Source organism: Kluyveromyces lactis (genome assembly GCF_000002515.2).
Source record: "Kluyveromyces lactis strain NRRL Y-1140 chromosome C complete sequence".
Classification (NCBI taxonomy): domain Eukaryota; kingdom Fungi; phylum Ascomycota; class Saccharomycetes; order Saccharomycetales; family Saccharomycetaceae; genus Kluyveromyces; species Kluyveromyces lactis.
Genome location: NC_006039.1, coordinates 532012 through 554244, shown reverse-complemented (window position 1 = coordinate 554244; position 22233 = coordinate 532012). Strand labels below are relative to the sequence as shown.

Sequence of the window (22233 nt, the reverse complement as noted above, 5' to 3'; positions counted from 1 at the left end):
TGTCTTAGGAGGGGCATTTGCTTGGTTATGTATATATATATATATATATATGTCATTTCTTTTTTTCCAATATTTATGCCCGATTGAATAATATATATATATATCATATTAACAAGCTCTTAACGCCATGGTTGGTTAGATCTCTCTAAGGTTTATATCGCCACTATACACTGCAAAGTAGAAGTAATAATTTGAGCCAATATGGCTGGTAGTACGCAAGACACCGGCGTCAAAGACGTTCCAAAAGAGCTTGTGGAACAAGCAAAAAAGCTATCGATTACTGATGGGATGGACCAGTTGAAGGTAGAAGGTAAGAATAAAGTAAAGGACAAGAAAAGTAAGAAAAAAGGCAAGGCCTTGAATGAGATCACTCCAGAGTATATCGCTGAGATGCGAGCTAAGAGAGAAGCTGCGAAAATAGCAAAAAAAGAGGCTCTTATTGCTCAAGGTATAGATCCAAAATTGCCCGCAGACCTTAGATTTATCAAAAGGCCGATGTTAGCTGTTCCTCGAGATTCATCAGGCCAATCGACGAGAGAGGTATGTCCAATCAGTATAATGACGTATAATTGTCTTGCCCAAGCTTTGATTAGAAGAACACTGTTTCCTACGAGCGGAAATGCTGTTAAATGGTTTAAAAGATCTCAAGTTTTACTCAATGAATTCAAATATTACAATGTTGACGTACTGTGTTTGCAAGAAATTGACACGGTTCAATACAAGTCTTTCTGGAAAATGGAGTTCACAAAACTAGGTTACATGTGTCAATTCCATTTTAATCCTACCAAAAACCACGGAGTATTAATTGCTTGGAAAGAAGATCTATTTGATATGACAGATAAGATGTTAATTGACTACGACAAAGAAACAACAGGTGCCATTGAACCAAGAACAACTACCAAAAATGTTGGCATGTTGCTTTCTTTGAAGTTTAAAAAGAAAGTGCTAGAAAAATATCCAGACACCAAAGTCAGTGGTATAATTATTGGTACCACACATTTGTTTTGGCATCCATTTGGCACATATGAACGGACAAGACAATGCTATATTGTACTAAAAAAAGTAAAAGAATTCCAGAATCGAATCAACGTTCTTCAAAACGAAAAAGACGGTGATAATTCACATTGGCCAGCATTTTTCTGTGGCGATTTCAATTCTCAGCCGTTTGATGCCCCATATTTGTCCATCACATCAAAACCAGTGGAATATACCGGAAGGGCTAAAACAGTTATAGAGTGCAGCACTTCATTTACCTTCTCTAAACTAAGAGATGGGGATGAAGGAGAAGGAGAAGAAGGCGGCAACATTGAAAAATTTGGTAAAGGTCAACCTGAGACCCCCGTGCCAGAATCTTTTTCCGGCAACGAAGAGCAAAAGCAGTTATGTGAGAACATGAAAACCCTTCATAATGACATTGACATGCGCGCTATATCCTTGTATTCAATTGCTTACTCGAAAGTTCATCCTGAAAACTCAGGATTGGACAACAAGCGTAATGAACCTGAAATATCTAATTGGGCACATGCATGGAGAGGTTTGTTAGACTACTTGTATTATGTTACATCATGGGATGGATGCGATTGTACTAAGATAGATGAGCTATCAACATTTGAGCAAAATTATGGAGTTCAAGTTCTTGAGCTTCTAAGAATACCTCCCGCCAAGGAAATGACAGAGCATGGACAACCTCATGAAGGTGAATATCCTAGTGATCATTTGTGCATGATTGTTAAACTGGGAATCATAATGTAAATATTCATAAACTGTTTAACTATGGACTACACTACAGATTAAGCTTTGCTTTCTTATTTTTGGTGGGTTTCGTATCGACTTCTAAGTTACTCAGACGGTTGTAGAAAGAATTCCAAAGTTTCAGGTATTTTACTAACCGTTGTTGCTTTACGTCATCAGATTTCGCAGAACTGGCAATTCGTGCATAAATCTGCTTCACCTTTTGAAGGGTTTCATCACCTTCATCTTCAGGTTTCGATTTATCCACCTCAATCTGTAAAAGGTATTCCCTTAATATTTTGAAATGCTTTTGTAATGCAGGGTTATGAAAATCTGATGGTCTATACCCATTTTTGAGATTGAAGAAGTTTATCAAAGTTTCTGTCACTTTGCTCATCACTTTATAATCATCTGATTCTATTAACGCAGAATGATTTAAGAAATCAGGAAGTTTTCGGACCTCTTCCATAAATGGAACCTTGTAGAGATAGAAACCTTGGTTATAATCTTTCTTGGAGCTTGGTGTTAGGACAAACATGGATGGTGGAGAGTTTGGCCGTAGTTTTCCCCAGACCATTGCAGACTTCTTTTTGAATAACATTGTTCTATATAGTGATGCTAGTGTCTTGATCGAGCCTGCATAGTCTTCCTCGTTCGGTACAACAAAAGCTGGTACGTCAATGTTGTCATAATAGTGTAAACACTGTTCCGTTGACCTGAATCCTATTAACTTCAAAAATGATTCATGTTCGCTGTATCCGCTTTGAATTTTGAGATTCTCGTCTTCTGTTAATTCTATGATCTCATCGCCAAAAGTGTAGACCTTAGACAACTGACTATTATCAACTGCTTCCCCAGTTTCAGCGTCTAAATATTCTCGGTGAGAGTATGCCTCTCTTCTGACACTACCGTTGGCATATACAAGCTTGTATTTCGAGCCGGGTATCTCATGAGAGACAATAGTATATCCATTCACTGAAACTACCAAATCAGCTCTTTCATCTAACATCAAGGGGCATCGGAATTTGATTCTCTTGATTTCCTTTGTTCTTTTCACTTTCGATTTTATGTACGATGCATTAATGGGATTAGTACTAGGGCCGTGTGAGGATAGCCATGATTGTGCTTCGTTGATCTTTGAACCCCATTTCAAGATATCTGCATACATAGAATCGTCAAATGGTTTATCTTCAGAACCAATGAAAAATGTGACAAAATTGATATAATAGTCATATAAATCGTCGACAACTTTTCTAAGACGAGATCTGCTGTCAACGTTCAAGAACTCAGCCGGTTTGTCGTCATCAGTAAAAAAAAATATTTTCTTGTTAGTCAGTTGCTTCTGTCCTTCTATCGGTTGTAAAAATGTTTCTCTAACTTTGATCAATACTGGAGAAAGTTCAATTGGGTTGTTTGGGTCTGCGATAGGAATCTCATCTTTGAGAAGTATTCTATCCTGTTCTATATCTTCCAACAGATCAGATACACGTTTCATATTCTTATAGTTCACATCACGTAACGGTATTAGTTCATACACATTATCTTCAGCGTTAGGATGAGAACAGTTGTAAATATAACAGCCAACTGCAGTACTTGGCATAACAACTACCAATTGTGACATTAAATCATTTAGTGAATCTAAAATCTCTAAGAGTTGAATTTTGCCTCCAAGATCAGGGTTTGAAAGATACATCGTGGGTGTTAGCTGAATACAAAACACGATACCATCATGTGCTTCGTAGCGTCTCCATTTCTTGTGATCACTTTCTTTATCATCGTCTCTTGTTTGAGTCAATTGACTCTTTAAAAAGTCAGGTTGTTCGAAAGACATCTTAGGTGCAATGGAATTTTCTATCGAAAACTGACGTAGTAACCCACTTTTTAGATCTTCAGTTCTGTGAAGGTTACACTAACCCTTTTCATTTTAACCTAAACCTTGAATCCTTCATTTACTTTGGTTATCTATGAAGGATCTCGTCCCTGATTTTAGAATTATCACCATTCACGTGATCGTGAATGACTTTTACTTTGAGCATGCTCGCTAGTTCCGGGAATAGATTTTAGCAATAGAGCTGTGATAGTAGTTCAGGATGGCATTGTCCGTTAATTCTGAGCTAACGATTTGGATCATGAATTTAAACTTACTTATATATTCTTCTATGTCATATCCCTACGTTCAAGAGCATTGAAATTTAGTTCGAAATAATACAGTTTTGATATGAAAGATTCAATGGGATGTATATCTCTTACAGGCAGATACGTTATCTACATAAACGACTGCTATTAAAGGGTTTGAGAATCAAGTTTTAATTCTGGTATCAGTCTCGTCTAGCCTTATCTTTACCGCAATCCTCAACCCCAATAAGAAAATATTATTGAAACATCTTCTGCGAACCAGGATTGTTACCAAACACTCAACCGCTGGGATCATTTTTGTTCAAAAAGAGCATCATAATCCAGTGACCGATATGGCTATAAAATTGAAAAATCGGTGGCTGGGCGTTGCAATACCTGCATTTCTTGTTGCATTGATTGGGTATGGATCTCATTACTTCATTCTTTCGAACTTTCTTTCATGGAATGAGCAAATATTCTATCAAACATGTCAAACTATGATTTGGGTTTCATACTATTTGGCCATTTATACCAACCCAGGTATACCGCCAAAGGATTTTAAGCCGTCTGCGGAAGAATGGCATAATTACTGTAAAAAGTGTCGGGTTTACAAGCCTGAAAGGGCCCATCATTGTAAAACCTGTAATCAATGCGTATTAGCAATGGACCACCATTGTCCTTGGACGCTCAATTGTGTTGGACACAGCAACTTTCCCCATTTTATGCGCTTCTTATTCTGGGTCATTTTCTCTACTGCTTACCTATTATTTCTCCTTATTGGAAGAATCTATCTACTTTGGTCCATAAGGCATACGGCTTTTCATCATAGGTCTACATCAGAGATCATTTTTATCTGCATTATGACTCCTATGGATGCATTTGTATTGCTCACAGTTTCTTCACTACTAGGAAGGTGTATTTATAACCAATGTTTGCATGGTATGACACAAATTGAATCCTGGGAGATGGACAGAATTCAAAGTTTACATTACAAGAACAGGCTTTTGGCTCAAGTTATAGACCGTTTGGTGGAGCGAAGGCCCGAAATACTTCCCGCCAAGCAGCACGAAATTAATAAATTACTCTCAAAAAGATATGTGAATCAAGAAGATTTCACCAACTTCCCATATGACGTCAACCCATGGACCAATATTAACAATGCAATGGGTCCTTGGTATCTTTGGTTGTGGCCGTGGTCCAAGCCGCCAACTATAGGGACATCATTCGCCAAGAACGAACTTTTTTTCTATGATCCAAATTCATCTATAGAGGATATGCTTATGTCTTTACCTTGGCCTCCTGATGGTTTGACACATCATTCCCGGGCTTTAGGATCAGGATCATCAATCGAGACGATAGTTTCTGGAGGTGAACAAGTAATAAGAGATAAATCCGTAGATCTCAGGGATAGGTTAGGGCGGAATTCCTGGTATAACGATTGGGGAGAAGACCTATCCGATTTCGGAGTAGATACTGAACTTGAATAGGGTAATATTACTACTATATAACTGCATTATATAACATGAATTTGTTTATTTTACAATCGTGTATGCAAAAACTACACAGCTTTTTCAGGAACATCTTCCTTAGAGATTGGTTCGTTTGGTTCTTCAATTTTTGCAGTAATTGTCAGTGTTTGGTCAATTTCTAATTTACCTTGTTCCTTCAAAATTTTCATTTTGGACTCTGCGCGTCCAATTATCTCAGTGCTCAAGTTTTTCTTCCAACCCTTAGAACTATTCAAGAATTTATCCATTTTTGATGCCGGTTGAGTGCTTTGGGAGCTTGGGAACTTATTAACAGATTTTCTGGTGAACACATCAGTTGAACCACATTCGAAAGTTAGTTCATAAGTTTCTGGGTGTATGTTAACTTTGAGCTTGGATTGAGAGACCCCTTCTGGTGAGAACTTGTCATTCTGTTCCTCATCATCAAGATATTCCGCTTCTTTTTCGATGATTTTCCCAAGGAAGGGTTGGCTGATATCTTCCTGTGTTATCCCTTCGGTAGGATGAGACAATGAATAAGACGTGACATAGTAATCCCATTTTTCTTTCATGTTTTGAGGCTCTTTTAATGTCAAATCGTCCACGGCAACGTATTGGATTGATACATGTGAGCTGTCGGTATTGTATTCAATACGGAACATATTCTCAGATTCTCCCATGGTGTTCCTGACCTTCAATCTATACAAAATCTGATCCTTTGCAGTGGTATCCCTTTTTAGTCTGTCTTGTTCAAACAAAACCATCACCATGGCATTTTTTGGATCCGTTATGATACTATGGGCATGTTTCACTAGTGACTGGACGACTTTGTCGATGGTGTAGATTTTGAACGCCTTATTCTTGTACGCTTGACGTAAACTCTCTTCGAACCATTGATGATCTAAATCACCAGTTATCAATCTTTTCGAAAGTCTTAACAACTCACCATAAGCTTTAGTGTCTTTGAAAGCTAGACCCATGTCAGCCAATTGTGTCGAAATTAGATTTAAATCGCTGGCAAATTGTACAATTTTCCTGTTTTTAATCTCATCAGTAACCTCAGCATCTATTTTCTTGACTTCTAATAACCGTTCATAGAGAGTGTTCAAGTGACGGAAGAAAACATAAATGGTTGTGTTAGTGAAGAGATTGAAAATGTGTCGATCGGATACTATCCCACTATTATTGGCTTCATCAATAAGGCTTCCGAGTAACCAAGGTTTGGCTGCCTCTTTGGCCAAGAGTTCAGTCTCATCTTCTTCATTCGATTTTACGGAAGAGCTATTTTGATTCTCTTCGGAATTCGAGGTTTTTGCATTCTTCGTCCTACGCAAAATGTCTTTCATCAGATAAGAGTCTTCATCAGATAATGTTCTCTTATTAGATTTTTCTGAATCGCTTTTATTAGAATCTTCTTCTCCATTTTCTTGGTCAGTTATTGAAGAGCGTTCAGATACAGCTTCATTAACATCTTTGATTGGATACGAAAAGAATAGAGATATGAACGCCTTGAAAAAATGATCCAATTTGATCTTATCCGAATTGGAATAGGATGCATTAGTCTTAACGAACGTAAACACCAAATCCAAAATATCATACAAAACTTCACGGTCATTTATCTCAAAATCTAACTGACTCTTTGGTTTAGGTGTCAATGGATGTATTCTTTTATTGGTTTGATCAACCTTTATGCTGCTAATTTCAGATAGTAGTTGTTTGGTAGTCAACAATTTCTTGTCGGCTTGTTTAAAGGTCAACCCTAAATGGTCCAACGATTTATAGTAAACCTTTTGCTCAAGTTCTCTCCAGACCTTATTCCACTCTCTCTGAGCTCTTCTCCATTCTTCATCCTTTTGCTTTAATCTTTTCAAAACAATGGGCACTGTGACAGCTGGGTGCTCGTGTAAGGCGTCAATAATCTCAAAACCTCTGTCTTTATCGTATACTTTTCTAACGACTTTCTTATAAATTGTTAGGGAAGTATGACCCAATCCAGGAGGAAGCTTGAAATTGTTCTTTTCCTCGTTGGTCATGTTTGCAATTTTATTAGCAATCGTTTCCAAGGTTTGAATTGTTCTTAAATTGGACTCGATGTAGAAATCATATTCGTGCCTTTCTTCTTCTACCTTGAAGAGTGTGTCCTCATATTGATTCTTCCGATGAGCAATGAACCCAGAGTCCTCTGACGCCCACACTGGATGACCCACCCATTCATCATTCAAAACCTCCCAGCACATTTCGTCTCTTCCAGAGCATGGCATGAAGGTATCGTCTTTTGGCAATTTTTTATAACTTGGGCCGCATGCTTCGCAGAGGTCCAAGTCCAATCTATGTTTTTCATGTACTATATTTTCGATATGTTTGGGTTTTTCTTGGTAGCCAACAAAACTTTTGAACCAATCGAAAAGTTCTTTAGAGCTATGCAAATAGAATTCCACCTTCGAGACCAATTCAGAGGTTGTTAGAAGATCTTGTGAGTACAAATTAAGAATTTTCAAAAACTCAGCGTAAACTTGCTTGTTTCCAATAAACCTTTTCACTCTTTCAAAGAACGTCACTTCATCACCTAATGCAATGGCATCTTCAGGAGGTTGTATTGGTTCTGGTACGACGGGTACAAGACTTGGGTCCAAGTCAATTTCAGGTCTAGCCATAGGAGCTTCCATGTATTGCACACCTTCAAGTGGTTGAGGATAACCTGGGGCACCCTGAATGTACTCTACTTGATTATAAGTGCCATTCATGGTTGATCTCATTTCAGATACAGGAATATCCTGGTTGGACATACCTTGTGTCACAACATGTTGAGGTATCACGTGCCCACCTGCAATGTGCTGGTGCATAGATGGTAGCATATGACTATTTTCAGCCGGCGATGCTTGGCCTGAAGCAGAAAAATTTCCTAATGGAGGAAGGTTCGTCGGCTGCATTAACACTCCAGATTGTGGATAGAATCCTTGTCCCTGCATAGATTGATTTTGTTGTAAGTAAGGTTGGGGTGGGAGCATTGCTTGCTGATTTTGATCTTGCGGTAACGGTTGCTGTTTTTGCTCATGATGTTGCTGCTCCTGATCTTGTTGGTGTTCCTGTTGCTGATCTTGTTGTTGTTGCTGTGGTTCTTGTTGTTGTTCTTGTTGTTGCTGTGAAACAGAAGAGTCCGGCAAAAATTTCTTAAAATCGTCCAAGAGATCAGGGTTATTTTGGAAAAGGATCGTTACTTGAGCATAAACCTCATGAATTGGTTTCTGTTCCCTCTGGTAGGTTTGTAAGATTTCCAAGAATTGTTTATAGATATCAGGCTGGTCAGCAAACCTAGTTTTGATTTTGTTGACATAGCTTATGGCATGAGAAAATTCTACTTCGCCTGTCTTTTGCTGTCCAGGTAAAGCACCAAGCATTCCACCACCAGCTGCAACAATTTTTTGATTGACAAATTGATTCTCTAACTGTGGCGGTTGAGGCTGTTGTTGAGCTTGTCTCTGTGGTGGCTGACCTTGTTGCTGAGGAGACTGTTGTGAATGTAATTGTTGAGGTTGGGTCTGTGATTGTGGTTGCGAAACAAGCATTGCAGCCGAGGTTGCAGATTGATTCTGCAACTGATCCTGCAACTGCTGATGTTGAATTTGATCCCCATTATTGAATTGAGGTTGAGAGACCTGCTGCTGCATTTCAATATTTTGGTTTTCAACATTTTGGCCAGCTACGGGTGCTAATTGATATTGTGTAGGTGGTCCAGCAGAAACTTCACCGGTAGTTCCGAACGGTGTGGTAACTTTGATTGGATCGTTTGGGTTGGTAGAACATTCGATTTTATACCCATGAGGAAGAAAAGTATTGAAACCTTGAATCAAGTTCGGGAATCCTTGGAAAAGAGTCGTTACTCGTTGAATTACTCCAGGAGTATCGATAGCCTGAGATTTGAAGTCCTTCATAATGTCCAAGAAGTGGTTGTAGACATCCGGTCTAGAGCTGAATTGAAATTTAACCTGTTCCAAATACGATAAAGCATCCTTGACGTTCAAGGGCCTATATGAAGAATACTGAGCTTGTTGCAGTGGATCCTGTCCCACTGTCATAGCATTTTCCACCTGGACATTGTGCCCCTGAAGTAATTGCTGTTGTTGCTGTTGATGCGTAATATCTGGTTGTTGAACGATATTGTTAATTGATGGAGTAGGGATGGCGCCCTCGCTATTCGTTGAGACAGGACCGTTACTCCCGGCGGCAGAATTGATAGGAGTTCCTCCATTCTGTAAATTGATGTTATCCATTCGGTTAGAAACACCAGACAATGGTCCGTGGATGTGAGGGTGCACATGCGAATGTGAATGGGAATGAGAACGTGCGTTTTGCTGGCCTTGTACCTGTTCCTGTCCTTGACCCTGGGAGGGCTGATTTGATCCACTAATAGTAGAAATCGATGGTAGGGTCACGTGATGTTGTTGTTGATCATGTTCCGGTTTTATCTGGATGTTAACGGCGGGAGGCGCGAGCTGAGGTAACAGATTTGGACTGTTCTCACTTTGACCTTGCACACCATTAATCATTCCAGTCGATGGTGGAATTTGTTGCTGCTGCTGCTGCTGTTGTTGTTGTGGACCATCCGGTTGTTGGTTCCATGGCGCCGACATCTTTTACCCTCGAGCACGATTGCCAAATTTTGTACTAATACGATGCGTTAGATAACACGATCAAAGAATAGATGATAGCAGCGCTAATCGTGGTCGTACCTCAGAGCAGTTAGATAAGTTCCTTAATCAGAATCAAATCTCGATGATTGATAAAGAAAACAATAAAAAAAAAGGAACAGGACCAAAAAACACGTCGTGAACAATGGTGTACTCCTTAGACTATGAACTAGATACTCAAAGTACTGGTATAAGCTCAAAGCAATTACTCGATTATCCGCCCTTGATATCGCACAGAGAAGGTTATGTCTTGTCTCGTTCCCCTTTAGATTCTGCAACCGCATTTAATTTCCACTCTAAATACATACTTTAAAGAGTTCAAATGTTAAATTTCAATTTATATGTTTTTTTGAATCTTTCCATTTTGAATTTTTTTTTTTTTTTTTTTTTTTTGGTCTTGGGAACTGTCGACATTTCGGGTCAGATTCAATATCACGTGCCTGAGGGTAACCACTTTTCATTCACTGATTCTGATTGCAGTTCGCTTCTCAACATGAAAAATTCACAACAGAACTTTAAAGTGACCATAGACAACATTGTGTGGGTTTGGCAGGAGAAGGCAGCGCAATCCAGTGACAGATTCAATCAGTGGCTCCGCTAGATAATATAGAGTAACGATATGAATGCTCCAGATAGATTTGAACTTTTTTTACTACCGGAAGGTGAGTCGAAGCTTAAAGTAGAGCAAGATACCAAGGCATCCAGTGCTATTATAGTAACGTTTGAGAAAGAAGACCACACTCTAGGGAATTTGATTAGAGCCGAACTTTTAGAAGATGAAGGAGTTCTTTTTGCAGCTTATAAGGTAGAGCATCCGTTATTTGCCAAGTTTAAAATGAGAATTCAGACTGTGGAAGGATACGATCCGAAGGATGCGTTGAAGAACGCATGTAATAGCATTATCAATAAGTTGGCTCAGCTGCAGTCTAACTTCGAAACAGAATGGAATTTGCAAACGTTGGCTACTGAGGATTATGGTATGTAATAGTGTTGGAAATTGCTCAAGTGTATTAAACAAGTGTCAGGTAATTCATCTTTTCAAAAGAATTATTGAACCTCCTTCGGTTTTTCTCTATCCCCTCTTCCCTTCTATGTATTATTTTCATGAACTGTGTTGTGTTTCGGCTATAAAATAGGAGAGCGTATTACTATCCACCGTAAAGTTCAACGTTCATTGTGTATAGGACTATTTCTTTTGGGTTTTTTGGGTATTATCAGTACAGAATAGTGACCTTGTTTGCAATAAAAAAACCTTGGAAGGAACAAGATATTCGAATTTTGATATCTTCACATCTTTCTAACTTGTATACATTTGTTGTTACTTTTAAGATACAGTTTTTCTGGTGAGGGATCATGTTAAGATTCAATTATTAATTTATGTTAAATTAAACAAATTTATTCTGGCAGCCCCAGGCTTATTTCATCACAGATTCAAAATTAACTAATGAAACAATGAAATCTGACAGGTGAAGATATTTTGATACAGAATGGATGGCAGTTTTAGAAGTTGCAATCGGGGGAACACAACGATCAGGAATAGCTGGTATCATTTGGTATAAATCGTTGGATGCAGGAATGCGAAAAAAATACATAAAGGCGCTTGATGGACGTAGCCATACATGCTGGCTTGTACAACCAGATGAAGACATTCAAATGCAAATTGCATATTATCACAATGACATCCCTACCTAATGTATTGTTAGAACACTTGCTTTATCTCTCAAGCCCTCCTTCATTAGTTCTAGTTTCTCGAATATATCAATAGAAGGGAATCCTGGTACACATCCATCTATTAGAACACTCGAAAGCAGTAACGTTATCGTTTTACGATCAGATGAAATAAATGTTAAGAATTTACCTCCATGTGACAATGCAAATTTATTGTGATCCTTGAAGTTGAATTGGAAAGTACCATCACTCAACTCAAACATAACAAACTGTTTATAACGGGTGTATCTTCTCAAGAACACATCATCTTTATGATAAGTTTCACGGACCAGCGTAGAAATTCTACTCAAATTGGAGTTCATGTAATTTGAGAAAAAATCGACCACTTCAAGGTGTCTTGTTAATTCAATAGGTTTAGATTCTAATTTATAATGGCTTGCAACCCATCCTTCCTTAGTATCATAGTTAATATACCAGAATTCTTCCGCATCTGCTAGCTTTAATACTGTGGTTCCGTTGTTGAATAACACCCCGATATCGTCAGTTGATAACTGGTATGCAAATCCATGTTTGTTCGAATAGTCTACCCATTTTGTGACCACGATTGGGTCTTGTACGGTGGAGTCTGGAGAAGGATAGTTTGATTGCCTCTTATCTATTTCGGCACTCTTGATCCCTCGTAGTGTCATGTGGCATTCACTTGCAAGTATTTTCAGCGACATTTCGGATTTAATCATGTTAGTTGAAGTTGCCACCAACTCAGGCTTGAAGAATAGATTCTCTCCGGCTTTTTTCAGTCGATTTTGATATGCCATCTCGTTAAATTTTCTGTGGCCATCAAGATCGATAACTTCTTTATATTTATTTTTGGTTCCGCCTGGTGACAAGGATTGTGGTAAAACAGCTCTGTTTCTTTCTTCTTCTATTTCTGTTCTCACTAACTCAATTGGATTCTTACTACCATCATAAGAATGAGTTTGTGAGCTCTTAAGTAACCCTGAGTTTAGCATACATTGTTTCAAGTTAATCAATGACTCGCTGAAACTGAGGTGATCGAAATTTGGAATCTCCTTGGTTATTGTAGACGGTAATCTTGAAGGGAAAGTATTTCTGAACCATACGTTATCAGTTATTTCATATAACGATGGTCTGGCGGCTGGATTTAACTGTAAGAGATGTGAAATCAAGTTTTTAGCATCTGAGGATACCGGTTTGTCAGCTGGGAAAATGAAATCTCTACACTTAATTCTTTCATAGATTGTTTCAACTTCTTTTGCCTGGAATGGTGGTTTACCGAATAGCAATGCATAGAGCATCACACCAATTGACCAAATATCAACCTCATATGAGTGACCAGTGTGCTTTCCGGTGAGCACTTCTGGAGCAATATAGTTAGGTGTACCACAAATGGTATATTTACGCTCTTTATCATTTGCCAAGACAGCAGCAAGACCGAAATCACCGATTTTTAAGTTGTACTCTTTATCGAAGAAAATATTTCCAAGTTTCAAGTCTCTATGAATAACTCTTCTACTGTGCATATATCTTATGGCACCAATGATTTGGATCATACAGAATCTTACTTCAGGTTCCGTCAAATGTTTTCTTTGTCTTAATAATTCCATAACAGATCCGTTTGGACAGATCTCTAATAAGATATAAACGTTAGTATCATCTTCGAAACAGTCTGTAAATTGAACGATATTGGGATGTTTCATAGATTTGTGGATCTGAATTTCTGATAGTAATTTCCTTCTTGTCTTTTCAGATTTGATAGACAGTTTAGCAACTGTCTTCGCAGCAAATACTTTTCCCTTGTCATCCTTCATTTGGAAACAACGAGCAAATCCTCCCTCACCTAAGAAATGTCCTCTGTGGTAGTCCCGTCCTCTAGTCTTGATCAACGATGGAGGTGTTTTGCATAAAGAAGAGAGTTTTTCCTTCTTCTTTTTCTGAGGCGGCTGCTGACGATTGATATTATTATTATTATTGTTATTATTATTATTGGTGGGTTTACCATTCGTAGTAAGTCTATCTATATGATGCAGCTCAGTAACAACCCTTTTAGCCTTGATCGGTGTATGAATATTATTCGATCGAGCATTTAGCTGTTTATCGTTGATGATTTGAAGTGGTGGTGCAGACATGATGTCTGATTATTTTGTAGCTCTTTGATGGAATGATACTCCTGCGAGCTTTTGTTATGTCAAACACCCTTGTCGAACCAGTATACAAGAAATATCACTGCAATGTGTGATAAATAGTCTACACTTATCAACCTCCAGTAACTAATTTCTTTCTTGCGTGTATTTCCTTGGCCCGTCCAATAAATACCTTGCAATTAACGGTTTTGTGGCTCTCGATCAAAAAAAATGAATCTACGACGTCAAAGCACTGGCACCGTTGAAAAACTGAAGCGATTTAGGTTAACAACAGCAGAATGAGTACAACAACCAAGATTCTGACTGTTAAATGATGTTTCCGCTCACTGTAAGTCTTCCTTTCACCTGCAAGTTTGTAAACTAATATCAGTGATGTAAGTATTCCTAAGAATAATCGAACTTTCAACTGAATTATGGCAGTCGCAGTAAAAAAATGCTTCTAATATCAAAAGAACCCTTGTTATAAGCACTTGATACGTCTCAGGTAAGATGGTAACAATTAAAGGACTGAGTTCCCGCCCTCTCTTATGCCAAGTATGCTCTTAGGAAGTATGTAAAGAAAGACTGTATAATATTAGAATCTGACTTTTTTCCCTTCCAATATAATAGTATATTATACCAAACCCAGTACTTTTAAGCTGATATAAAAGCCAAACCAGTATACAAGGATACCCAAATAGTAATATCAATGACAATGAGCTACCGCAATTTACTGTAACTTCAAATTTATTCAAACCGACAAATTACTAGTTTTGTCAACTTTGAAAACACAAAACCGACTATTTACATTATTGAATTTTTTTCGACATTAACCAAATCTGTACAACGGAAATGAACAAAATGTAAACAATAACAAAACACTCAATGCGGTAAGTGCCAAAAACCCTTATTTCTTTAAAAGGACATTTTCCTAAGTAAGTATCTAATGAAAAAGCAAATAATTACCTTACCCGAATATTAGATCACGTGAGACTTTTTTTTTTTTGGGGGCAATTTTGAAAATTTACGGTTGTTCTATTTTCATTTTCACTTCTGCCCTTTACAGGTTAATATCTGTTGAATGTCTTGGATTCTTGAAAAATCAAATCTTCAAGCATTCGGTAGAAAAAGCTGATCTATTTTTTAGTAAGAGAAGAGGCACTGTCCTGATCAGCGCCTAAAGAAAACTAATAAAAAAGAAACATCCTAAACGGTCGAGAGAGTTCTATATTACTGGTGTCGGTAATATATCTACTTTAGAATTTCCTTTGTTTTATATTTACGATAAGAAATTTAAGGTTAAGACGGACCACAACCAAAGTAATTTGATATAGCCCATTTTAGAGCGCTACAGACTTGAATAGGCAGGTAAAAAGAACCCTATATAGTACTTCTATCGAATTAGTGTCGATTGAATTATTTCACACCATCTGAAGGAGTATTTGGCAAATTCCTTTTGTTTTGCTCGGGATCTTTTTATTTTGATTTGATTGAATACTACTATAGGAGGTCAAGAAAACGCTCATTTCCCATATGAGCATAACTCTGAAAGATGATTCTTCATCAGATGATGAGGATGTAGTATTAAAGAGGGTCTCTAAGGGTGATAAACAGACTAAAAAGAAGTTGAAGCGTGTGAAAAAAGAATTGTCAGATGGAGATGATAGCGATGAGGATGAGGAAATCGTCCATGCCGCAAAGAAGAAGCAAAAGAAGCTCAAGAAAGAGAAGGAAGATGCTGTATTAAGGAACACCAATGGCAATGGTGACAGCAACGGCAAGGTAACTGGTAGGTTAAAAGTTAAGAAAGAACGTAAAGAGAAGAAAGAAAAAACGAAAAAGATCAAGAAGGAAGAAGTGAGTAATGAGGATGATGAGGATAAGAATCTGGCGGATATTGCATCAGAGACTCCATTTCAGTCATCTGCAAGGGCTTCCTCCATAGAGTTAAAGGAGTCATCGGAAGATTTCAAATGGTGGGAAAATGGCGACAAAGAGGATGACACTATCAAATGGACTACCTTGAAACATAATGGTGTCATTTTTCCTTCCACATACGAACCCTTACCAGCACATGTCAAGTTATACTACAATGGGAAACCAGTAGATTTACCACCACAAGCAGAAGAAGTGGCTGGATTTTTTGCAGCTATATTGGAATCGGACCATGTCAAGATTCCAACGTTTCAGAAGAACTTTTTGCACGATTTCTTGCAAGTGCTAAAAGAGAATGGAGGAGCACGCAATGGAGTGCAAATAAAGGAGTTTGGGAAGTTAGATTTCACTAAAATTTTTGAGTATTTCCAAGTGCAAAAGGAACAGAAGAAACAACTAAGTCCACAGGAAAAGAAGCAGCTTAGGTTGGAAAAAGAAGAACTGGAGAAACCATATAAATTTTGTGAAATCGATGGCAGGGTGGAACAAGTAGGTAATTTCCGTATTGAACCACCTGGTCTTTTCAGAGGCCGTGGTGCTCATCCAAAAAATGGTAAATTAAAGAGGCGTGTTTATCCGGAGGATGTTGTACTCAATCTCGACAAAGAGGCACCAATTCCAGAACCTCCAAAGGGTCACAAATGGGGTGAAATCAGGCATGATAACACGGTACAATGGTTATCAATGTGGCGAGAGAATATTTCTAACTCTTTTAAATACGTACGGTTTGCTGCTAACTCTACGTTGAAAGGAATGAGTGACTTCAAGAAATTCGAGAAGGCAAGAATGTTGAAGGATCACATAGATAAAGTGCGCACAGATTACAAAAGCAAAATGAAGAGCCCTAAGACCCTGGATAGACAAATGGCTGTAGCCACGTATTTGATTGATGTGTTTGCATTAAGAGCCGGTGGTGAAAAAGCTGATGATGAAGCTGACACAGTGGGTTGTTGTTCTCTACGGTATGAACATGTTACCCTAAGACCACCAAACACAGTTGTTTTCGATTTCTTGGGTAAGGATTCTATTAGGTATTACCAGGAAGTTGAAGTCGATGCACAAGTTTTCAAGAACCTTAAGATATTCAAGAGGCCTCCAAGCGGACCAGGCCATCAATTATTTGACAGACTAGATCCATCGATATTGAACAAACACTTGCAGAATTATATGCCAGGATTGACTGCAAAAGTTTTCCGTACGTACAACGCATCTAAAACGATGCAGGATCAACTAGATTTGATTCCAAATGAGGGTACTGTCGCTGAAAAGATCTTGAGGTACAACGCAGCAAACAGAACCGTTGCCATCTTGTGTAATCATCAACGTACTGTCACCAAAGGGCATGCCAGCTCTGTGCAGAAGGCCACTGAACGTATAGAAGAGCTAGAATGGCAAAAAGTACGTTATAAGAGGGCTATCTTACAGTTAGACAAGAGCGAACGCAAGAAAAACCAAAATTATTTCAAGGAGATCGATGATTTAACGAAAGAGGAAGAACTCACAATTCATAAACGCATCATTGAAAGGGAACGTGAAAAGTACAAAAGAAAGTTCGAACGTGAAAATGAAAAACGCAAGTTCAGCAAAGAGGATCCGATTCCAGACTCTCAATTGCTCGAGTGGCTAGCTAAAGTGGATGACCTTGAAAAACTTTATGAAAGAGAATCAACTACGGGAAAAATTGAACTAAGAGAATCTTTACAAAACTTGGAAAAACTTAAGCAAAACGTGGAAAAGCTGGAGAAAAGAATCACAAATTGTTCCCTTCAGTTAAAGGACAAAGAGGATAATTCCACTGTAGCATTAGGAACTTCAAAGATAAATTATATCGATCCAAGACTATCTGTCGCGTTTTGCAAGAAATTCGATGTCCCAATCGAGAAAGTGTTTACCAAGACTTTGAGAGATAAATTCAGATGGGCTATCGAGTCTGCTGACGAAAACTGGACATTTTGAGACGGGGTTTCATCAACTTACAAACTCACAACCTTGTAGTATATATACCATAACGTAGCATATATATATATATATATATATATATATCTGTTCTTATTATTAATTCACGTGCCGTTTTTCAAAATTTCAACCCGCAAATTGCATAAATACATGAATAATATATCGTAAGGATATTCCAGAACGAAAGAGAACTACAAAGCTCCGTCCACACCGTCTATCTAAGCCATCTCCTTTCAATGAAAAAGATGACTAGCTATTCACCTCCTTGTCCTTCCTAAATACATGACTTTCTTTGTTTATTCTATACCGTTCCCTTCTGATAACGCCGTAAATTCGGGAATACTCCATACACGTCCTTTGGCGGGCCCGGCACGCCCCATAAAAAAAATAAGAACGACATCTCCGTAACCGTATATAGTGATGTATTCCGACTATATAAGGAACGCCATCCTTCACATTATTCCTTCCAACGCTGATTTGGTTTCGAACGGTGATTAACGGTTGAAAGAATAGAAGATAAACCAAGATCGATTCGTCAGTATCCGACAGGACCGAAATATTGACTCTAGAGGAGAAACAAAACACAATAAGCAAATCATAAAAAATGGCTCGTTCAAGAGGTTCTGCTAGACCGGTTTCAAGACCGCAAACTCGTTCTGCATCTACTGTAGCTGCTCCAGCTCCAGCTCAGCACCAAGCTCCTAATGCGTACTCGCATCCACCACACACAGCTCAACCACAACAACCGGGTATGTTCGCTCAGATGGCTTCCACTGCCGCCGGTGTCGCCGTTGGTTCTACCATCGGTCATACTCTAGGTGCTGGTATCACCGGTATGTTCTCCGGTTCATCATCTGCACCAGCTGAACAACAGCAGCAACAAGTTGCTGCCCCAGTGCAGGCAGACACTTTCCAAAACCAACAAGCAACTCACTGTGACGTAGATGCCAGAAACTTCACACGTTGTCTAGAGGACAACGGTGGTAACATGCAAATCTGTGACTACTACTTGCAACAATTGAAGGCTTGCCAAGAAGCTGCTCGTCAATACTAATCGTAGATTGCTCTGTCCAGATATGCAATAAAATCGTGTCAAAACCTTGTAGATATATTTATGTACTGTTTCATATAAAGTAGAGAAGATACGCTTCATCTAAAAGATTCAAGAAAAAAAAAATAACCGTCCCTGGTCATCGCATACTGATAACACATTCCTCCTACAGTAAGTATTTATACACCGATTCATAACTTTACCCGAGAGCAATCATGACCCCTTCTTGGCTGTAAGGCTCGTTGCTGCCGATGCTCCCATTATATTTCCCAAAACTTTGAAATGTAAATAAAACATTTTACTTTTCAGTTTTCCTTTTGAGTTTTGGATGGGAGTACTGAAGATTCTTGGTTTTTGTAAATATAAAGATAAAATGATCCGATCTGGAGAAAGTTGATCACTGCTAACGTCTGCCAGGTTTTTAGCCTGGTCTGGAATATATATAGCAGTATTTCGGTTGCGCTAGGATACATCATTTCGGAGCAGAGGTTTCAGAGTTTAACCAGAGAGGGGCCTTTAAGAATATAAACAAAATACTGCAGATTAACGCATAATAACAATGTCATTGAGAAAAGTTAGATCTCTACCATCTTTGAGGGTACTAGCGGAAGTTTCAAACCCATTAGTGAGGGTTCCTCCTCCTTCTTTCACATATCAAACTAGACAGGTTCACAATACTAAGAAAAACGAACACAGCCCCATGCTTTCTAGTGATTCTCATGCTTCGTTCACCAGGATGAGTTTGAAGACTTTGAAGAATGAGTGCCGTACCCGCGGGTTGAAAGTTAGCGGTAAGAAGACGGAATTGGTGGAAAGAATTCTGTTATTTGAAGGATCTAGCTCTAAAAAATTGCATACATCGGCTATCCAACGAGCCAAGAACGATTCTTCACACATCGATTCTATGAAGATCCCGAACGTTGCTAAATTGGAAGCTGAGGCAGAGAGCAGGAAAACGGATTACATAGTGAAAGTCCCATCAATAGTGAATAATGCAGCTACTGAACCGAAGACAAAGATCGAAAAAGACTACGAAAAGAAGCTGCAACCGGCAGATAAGAAGCCGCTAGCAGAAAATGTCGGCACCGTAGCTACTCCAGACGCTGATAATGTCATTCAGACTCCTTCGGTCAGTGATTCGATAAAAGTGGTGAACCCAGAAGAAGAACTTAGATCCGGATCCAGTGAACAGGGCAGAAGTTATTCTCAACAAGATGAAGAATTGACATCTAGGGATAAGAAGTTTTTACTTGGATTTGCTGGAACAGTGGCAGCATGGTGGTCATTGCGATTCTGGAAAAAAGAGGAGTCAAAAAAATGAATTGATCTTCCAAAAGCATCATTATTTTCCTAAAAGCGGAGACCTGTGAATCCGTCTGTTTTTCCTCTTTTTCATCCCATTCTATTCTAATCACATACTCTAATGCGTATCACTTGTCAGGATTTTTATTCAGTTCCAATCCTCAACAGGATCTCTCTTCACAATAGCTTTCTGTATTAACTACAAAAAAAACTAAAGAAAGGCACCTTTAAGTCAGAATAAAATTCCAGCATGTATTTGCTTTTTTGTTACAGTCATCAGGGTGTGCTTCAAATATTTTACAATATTAAGATCTCGTTATATTTCATTATTTAATTCAAAATTTAACATTATTTCATTTCATGCCTCTAGTTTCTATGGAGCCCTTCTTTTTCAACTGGTATACTCTTCTATCAAAAGCTTTTAATATCAGCTCCGTGACACTTTTCGCAAATAATGACGCCACGCTAGTGTATAGCCTTGATTTGAACTGATACCTCAGTATCAACTCAACTTCTGTATGGTCCGTACGGCCAGGATGCGCCTTAATAACCCACTTCGAATTTAACACATGAAACAGATTATGACTCAATGATTCTGCTGTAACGCTCTTGACTAAATCTGATAGCTCTTTACACTGAACCTTACACACAAACTTCTCATCGTATTGTTGAAATCCGACTCTCAGTCCTGCTTCTACAGGTCTGTTCTTTTCATCACGCAGATTAACAAAAGATTCAGTGCAGTATGGAATAAAGTCTTTGTAGTTGGATACTTCAGAGACAACTTCATAAACCTCATTTGGAGTGCCGCGAATGTTCCTTTTTAACACATAGTGTTGTTCATCTTTGGACGATGCTTCGGTTGTCAAGTTAAAAAATGACCTTTTTCCGAGGGCAGAAGCTTGTGGGCAGGGTGTAAGCTTAGAAAAAGACAGAATCATAGCAATTTTGCCAGTACCTACTGTCAACATCTTCGAATGAGGGCTCTATCAAAATATATGCCTTTGTTTATAAACTCATCTGTCCAACTTTTGGCATTATTCTGGTTATGTAAACTGAAACTCTTTTCAATATGAAAATGGCGTAATAAAAATATTCATAACAGGTACTTGTCATATCGAACAAGATTGAGTTTTGTTCGATGCAACGAAGAGAGTAAGGATCTAATGGTGTCGAATCATATGCCAGAGAGATTGTTCATAGTGGATCATGTCAGTAGAAATTGATTGGGATAATATCCGTGGGGATTTAAGCGTTAATCAAGGTGTGAAGGACTTTTTAAACTCTCGGCTACAAGAGTTTGAACTGCCCAGTTACGTGAATAATCTTAAGGTAACTAATTTCGATTTAGGTACTATGCCTCCAAATGTTATATTAAAACAGATGGATGATCCTTTAGATGAGTTTTATTCTTATCTGTTACAAGAAGGAGATATTTCAAAAGAAGCTGCGAAGGATAAGAACACTGATGTGCAACTATTAGTGGAACTTGATTATAAAGGTGATATGAGCATTGAATTGTCAGCTGATCTTGTTCTTAATTACCCGAGCCCGCAGTTCATGATTTTACCAGTTAAGCTACGAATAAGTGATATTGGCATGCACTGCTTATGCCTGCTCGCATATTTGAAGAAACAGCTTTTTATTAGTTTCCTATGTGATGTTAGTGATCCGCTATTGGAGAATGATAAATTACAGGTAGACCCCAGTGGACCAAATTTCATGGGGAAACGAGCATTAGAGAGGATTTCACTAATTAGAAATATCAAAATCCATACGGAATTGGGTCAGCTGGATCAAGGCGAGGGATCCGTGCTGAGAAGCGTAGGTAAACTCGAAGAGTTTTTGGTGGATTTGTTCAGAAATCTGATCAGAAAGGAGGCGGCATGGCCTAGTTGGATAGATTTGGATTTCACCCCTGAAGACCCTGAGGACCCTGAGGAAGAAGGAAGAGAAAATGACTTAGTAGCAGACTCATCGAACGATGGTAAAGATATAGAAATGAAGAGCGGCACAGAAGAGACGCTTGGTGCGGGCATCCAAGAATCTGTTCAGCATGTCTCGCCCGCAGTTACATCAATTGACCAAGAATCAAGAGTGAACAGCAACACCTCATTAGAAGAATGAAATTTTGGATGATATTCATCCGGATTCGTACT

General features: G+C 38.5%; 11 protein-coding genes across 11 annotated transcripts; 7 read left to right on the top strand and 4 right to left on the bottom strand.

Annotated features, from left to right (window-relative positions):
• Positions 1–201: 201 nt before the first annotated feature.
• NGL2 (RNA exonuclease) lies at positions 202–1752 on the top strand (the record flags this gene model as incomplete). Its single annotated transcript, XM_452476.1, has 1 exon — positions 202–1752. The coding sequence occupies one exon, from the start codon at positions 202–204 to the stop codon at positions 1750–1752; it is 1551 nt and encodes a 516-aa protein (XP_452476.1).
• A 31-nt stretch (positions 1753–1783) lies between these two features.
• Positions 1784–3562, bottom strand: YKU70 (ATP-dependent DNA helicase YKU70; the record flags this gene model as incomplete). Its single annotated transcript, XM_452475.1, has 1 exon — positions 1784–3562. The coding sequence occupies one exon, from the start codon at positions 3560–3562 to the stop codon at positions 1784–1786; it is 1779 nt and encodes a 592-aa protein (XP_452475.1).
• A 637-nt stretch (positions 3563–4199) lies between these two features.
• PFA4 (palmitoyltransferase PFA4) lies at positions 4200–5333 on the top strand (the record flags this gene model as incomplete). The annotated part of the gene is made up of 1 exon (XM_452474.1): positions 4200–5333. One exon carries the CDS (start codon positions 4200–4202, stop codon positions 5331–5333), a length of 1134 nt encoding a protein of 377 aa, XP_452474.1.
• Positions 5334–5404: 71 nt separating this feature from the next.
• SIN3 (transcriptional regulator SIN3) lies at positions 5405–9964 on the bottom strand (the record flags this gene model as incomplete). Its single annotated transcript, XM_452473.1, has 1 exon — positions 5405–9964. One exon carries the CDS (start codon positions 9962–9964, stop codon positions 5405–5407), a length of 4560 nt encoding a protein of 1519 aa, XP_452473.1.
• Positions 9965–10640: 676 nt separating this feature from the next.
• On the top strand, positions 10641–11006 carry RPB11 (DNA-directed RNA polymerase II core subunit RPB11; the record flags this gene model as incomplete). Its single annotated transcript, XM_452472.1, has 1 exon — positions 10641–11006. The coding sequence occupies one exon, from the start codon at positions 10641–10643 to the stop codon at positions 11004–11006; it is 366 nt and encodes a 121-aa protein (XP_452472.1).
• A 703-nt stretch (positions 11007–11709) lies between these two features.
• CDC5 (polo kinase CDC5) lies at positions 11710–13836 on the bottom strand (the record flags this gene model as incomplete). The annotated part of the gene is made up of 1 exon (XM_452471.1): positions 11710–13836. One exon carries the CDS (start codon positions 13834–13836, stop codon positions 11710–11712), a length of 2127 nt encoding a protein of 708 aa, XP_452471.1.
• Positions 13837–15363: 1527 nt separating this feature from the next.
• Positions 15364–17721, top strand: TOP1 (DNA topoisomerase 1; the record flags this gene model as incomplete). The annotated part of the gene is made up of 1 exon (XM_452470.1): positions 15364–17721. The coding sequence occupies one exon, from the start codon at positions 15364–15366 to the stop codon at positions 17719–17721; it is 2358 nt and encodes a 785-aa protein (XP_452470.1).
• Positions 17722–18325: 604 nt separating this feature from the next.
• Positions 18326–18775, top strand: MIX17 (Mix17p; the record flags this gene model as incomplete). The annotated part of the gene is made up of 1 exon (XM_452469.1): positions 18326–18775. The coding sequence occupies one exon, from the start codon at positions 18326–18328 to the stop codon at positions 18773–18775; it is 450 nt and encodes a 149-aa protein (XP_452469.1).
• Positions 18776–19331: 556 nt separating this feature from the next.
• Positions 19332–20093, top strand: AIM34 (Aim34p; the record flags this gene model as incomplete). The annotated part of the gene is made up of 1 exon (XM_452468.1): positions 19332–20093. One exon carries the CDS (start codon positions 19332–19334, stop codon positions 20091–20093), a length of 762 nt encoding a protein of 253 aa, XP_452468.1.
• Positions 20094–20427: 334 nt separating this feature from the next.
• COQ10 (ubiquinone-binding protein COQ10) lies at positions 20428–21045 on the bottom strand (the record flags this gene model as incomplete). Its single annotated transcript, XM_452467.1, has 1 exon — positions 20428–21045. The coding sequence occupies one exon, from the start codon at positions 21043–21045 to the stop codon at positions 20428–20430; it is 618 nt and encodes a 205-aa protein (XP_452467.1).
• A 238-nt stretch (positions 21046–21283) lies between these two features.
• MDM12 (ERMES complex subunit MDM12) lies at positions 21284–22201 on the top strand (the record flags this gene model as incomplete). Its single annotated transcript, XM_452466.1, has 1 exon — positions 21284–22201. One exon carries the CDS (start codon positions 21284–21286, stop codon positions 22199–22201), a length of 918 nt encoding a protein of 305 aa, XP_452466.1.
• Between the last annotated feature and the right edge of the window lie 32 nt (positions 22202–22233).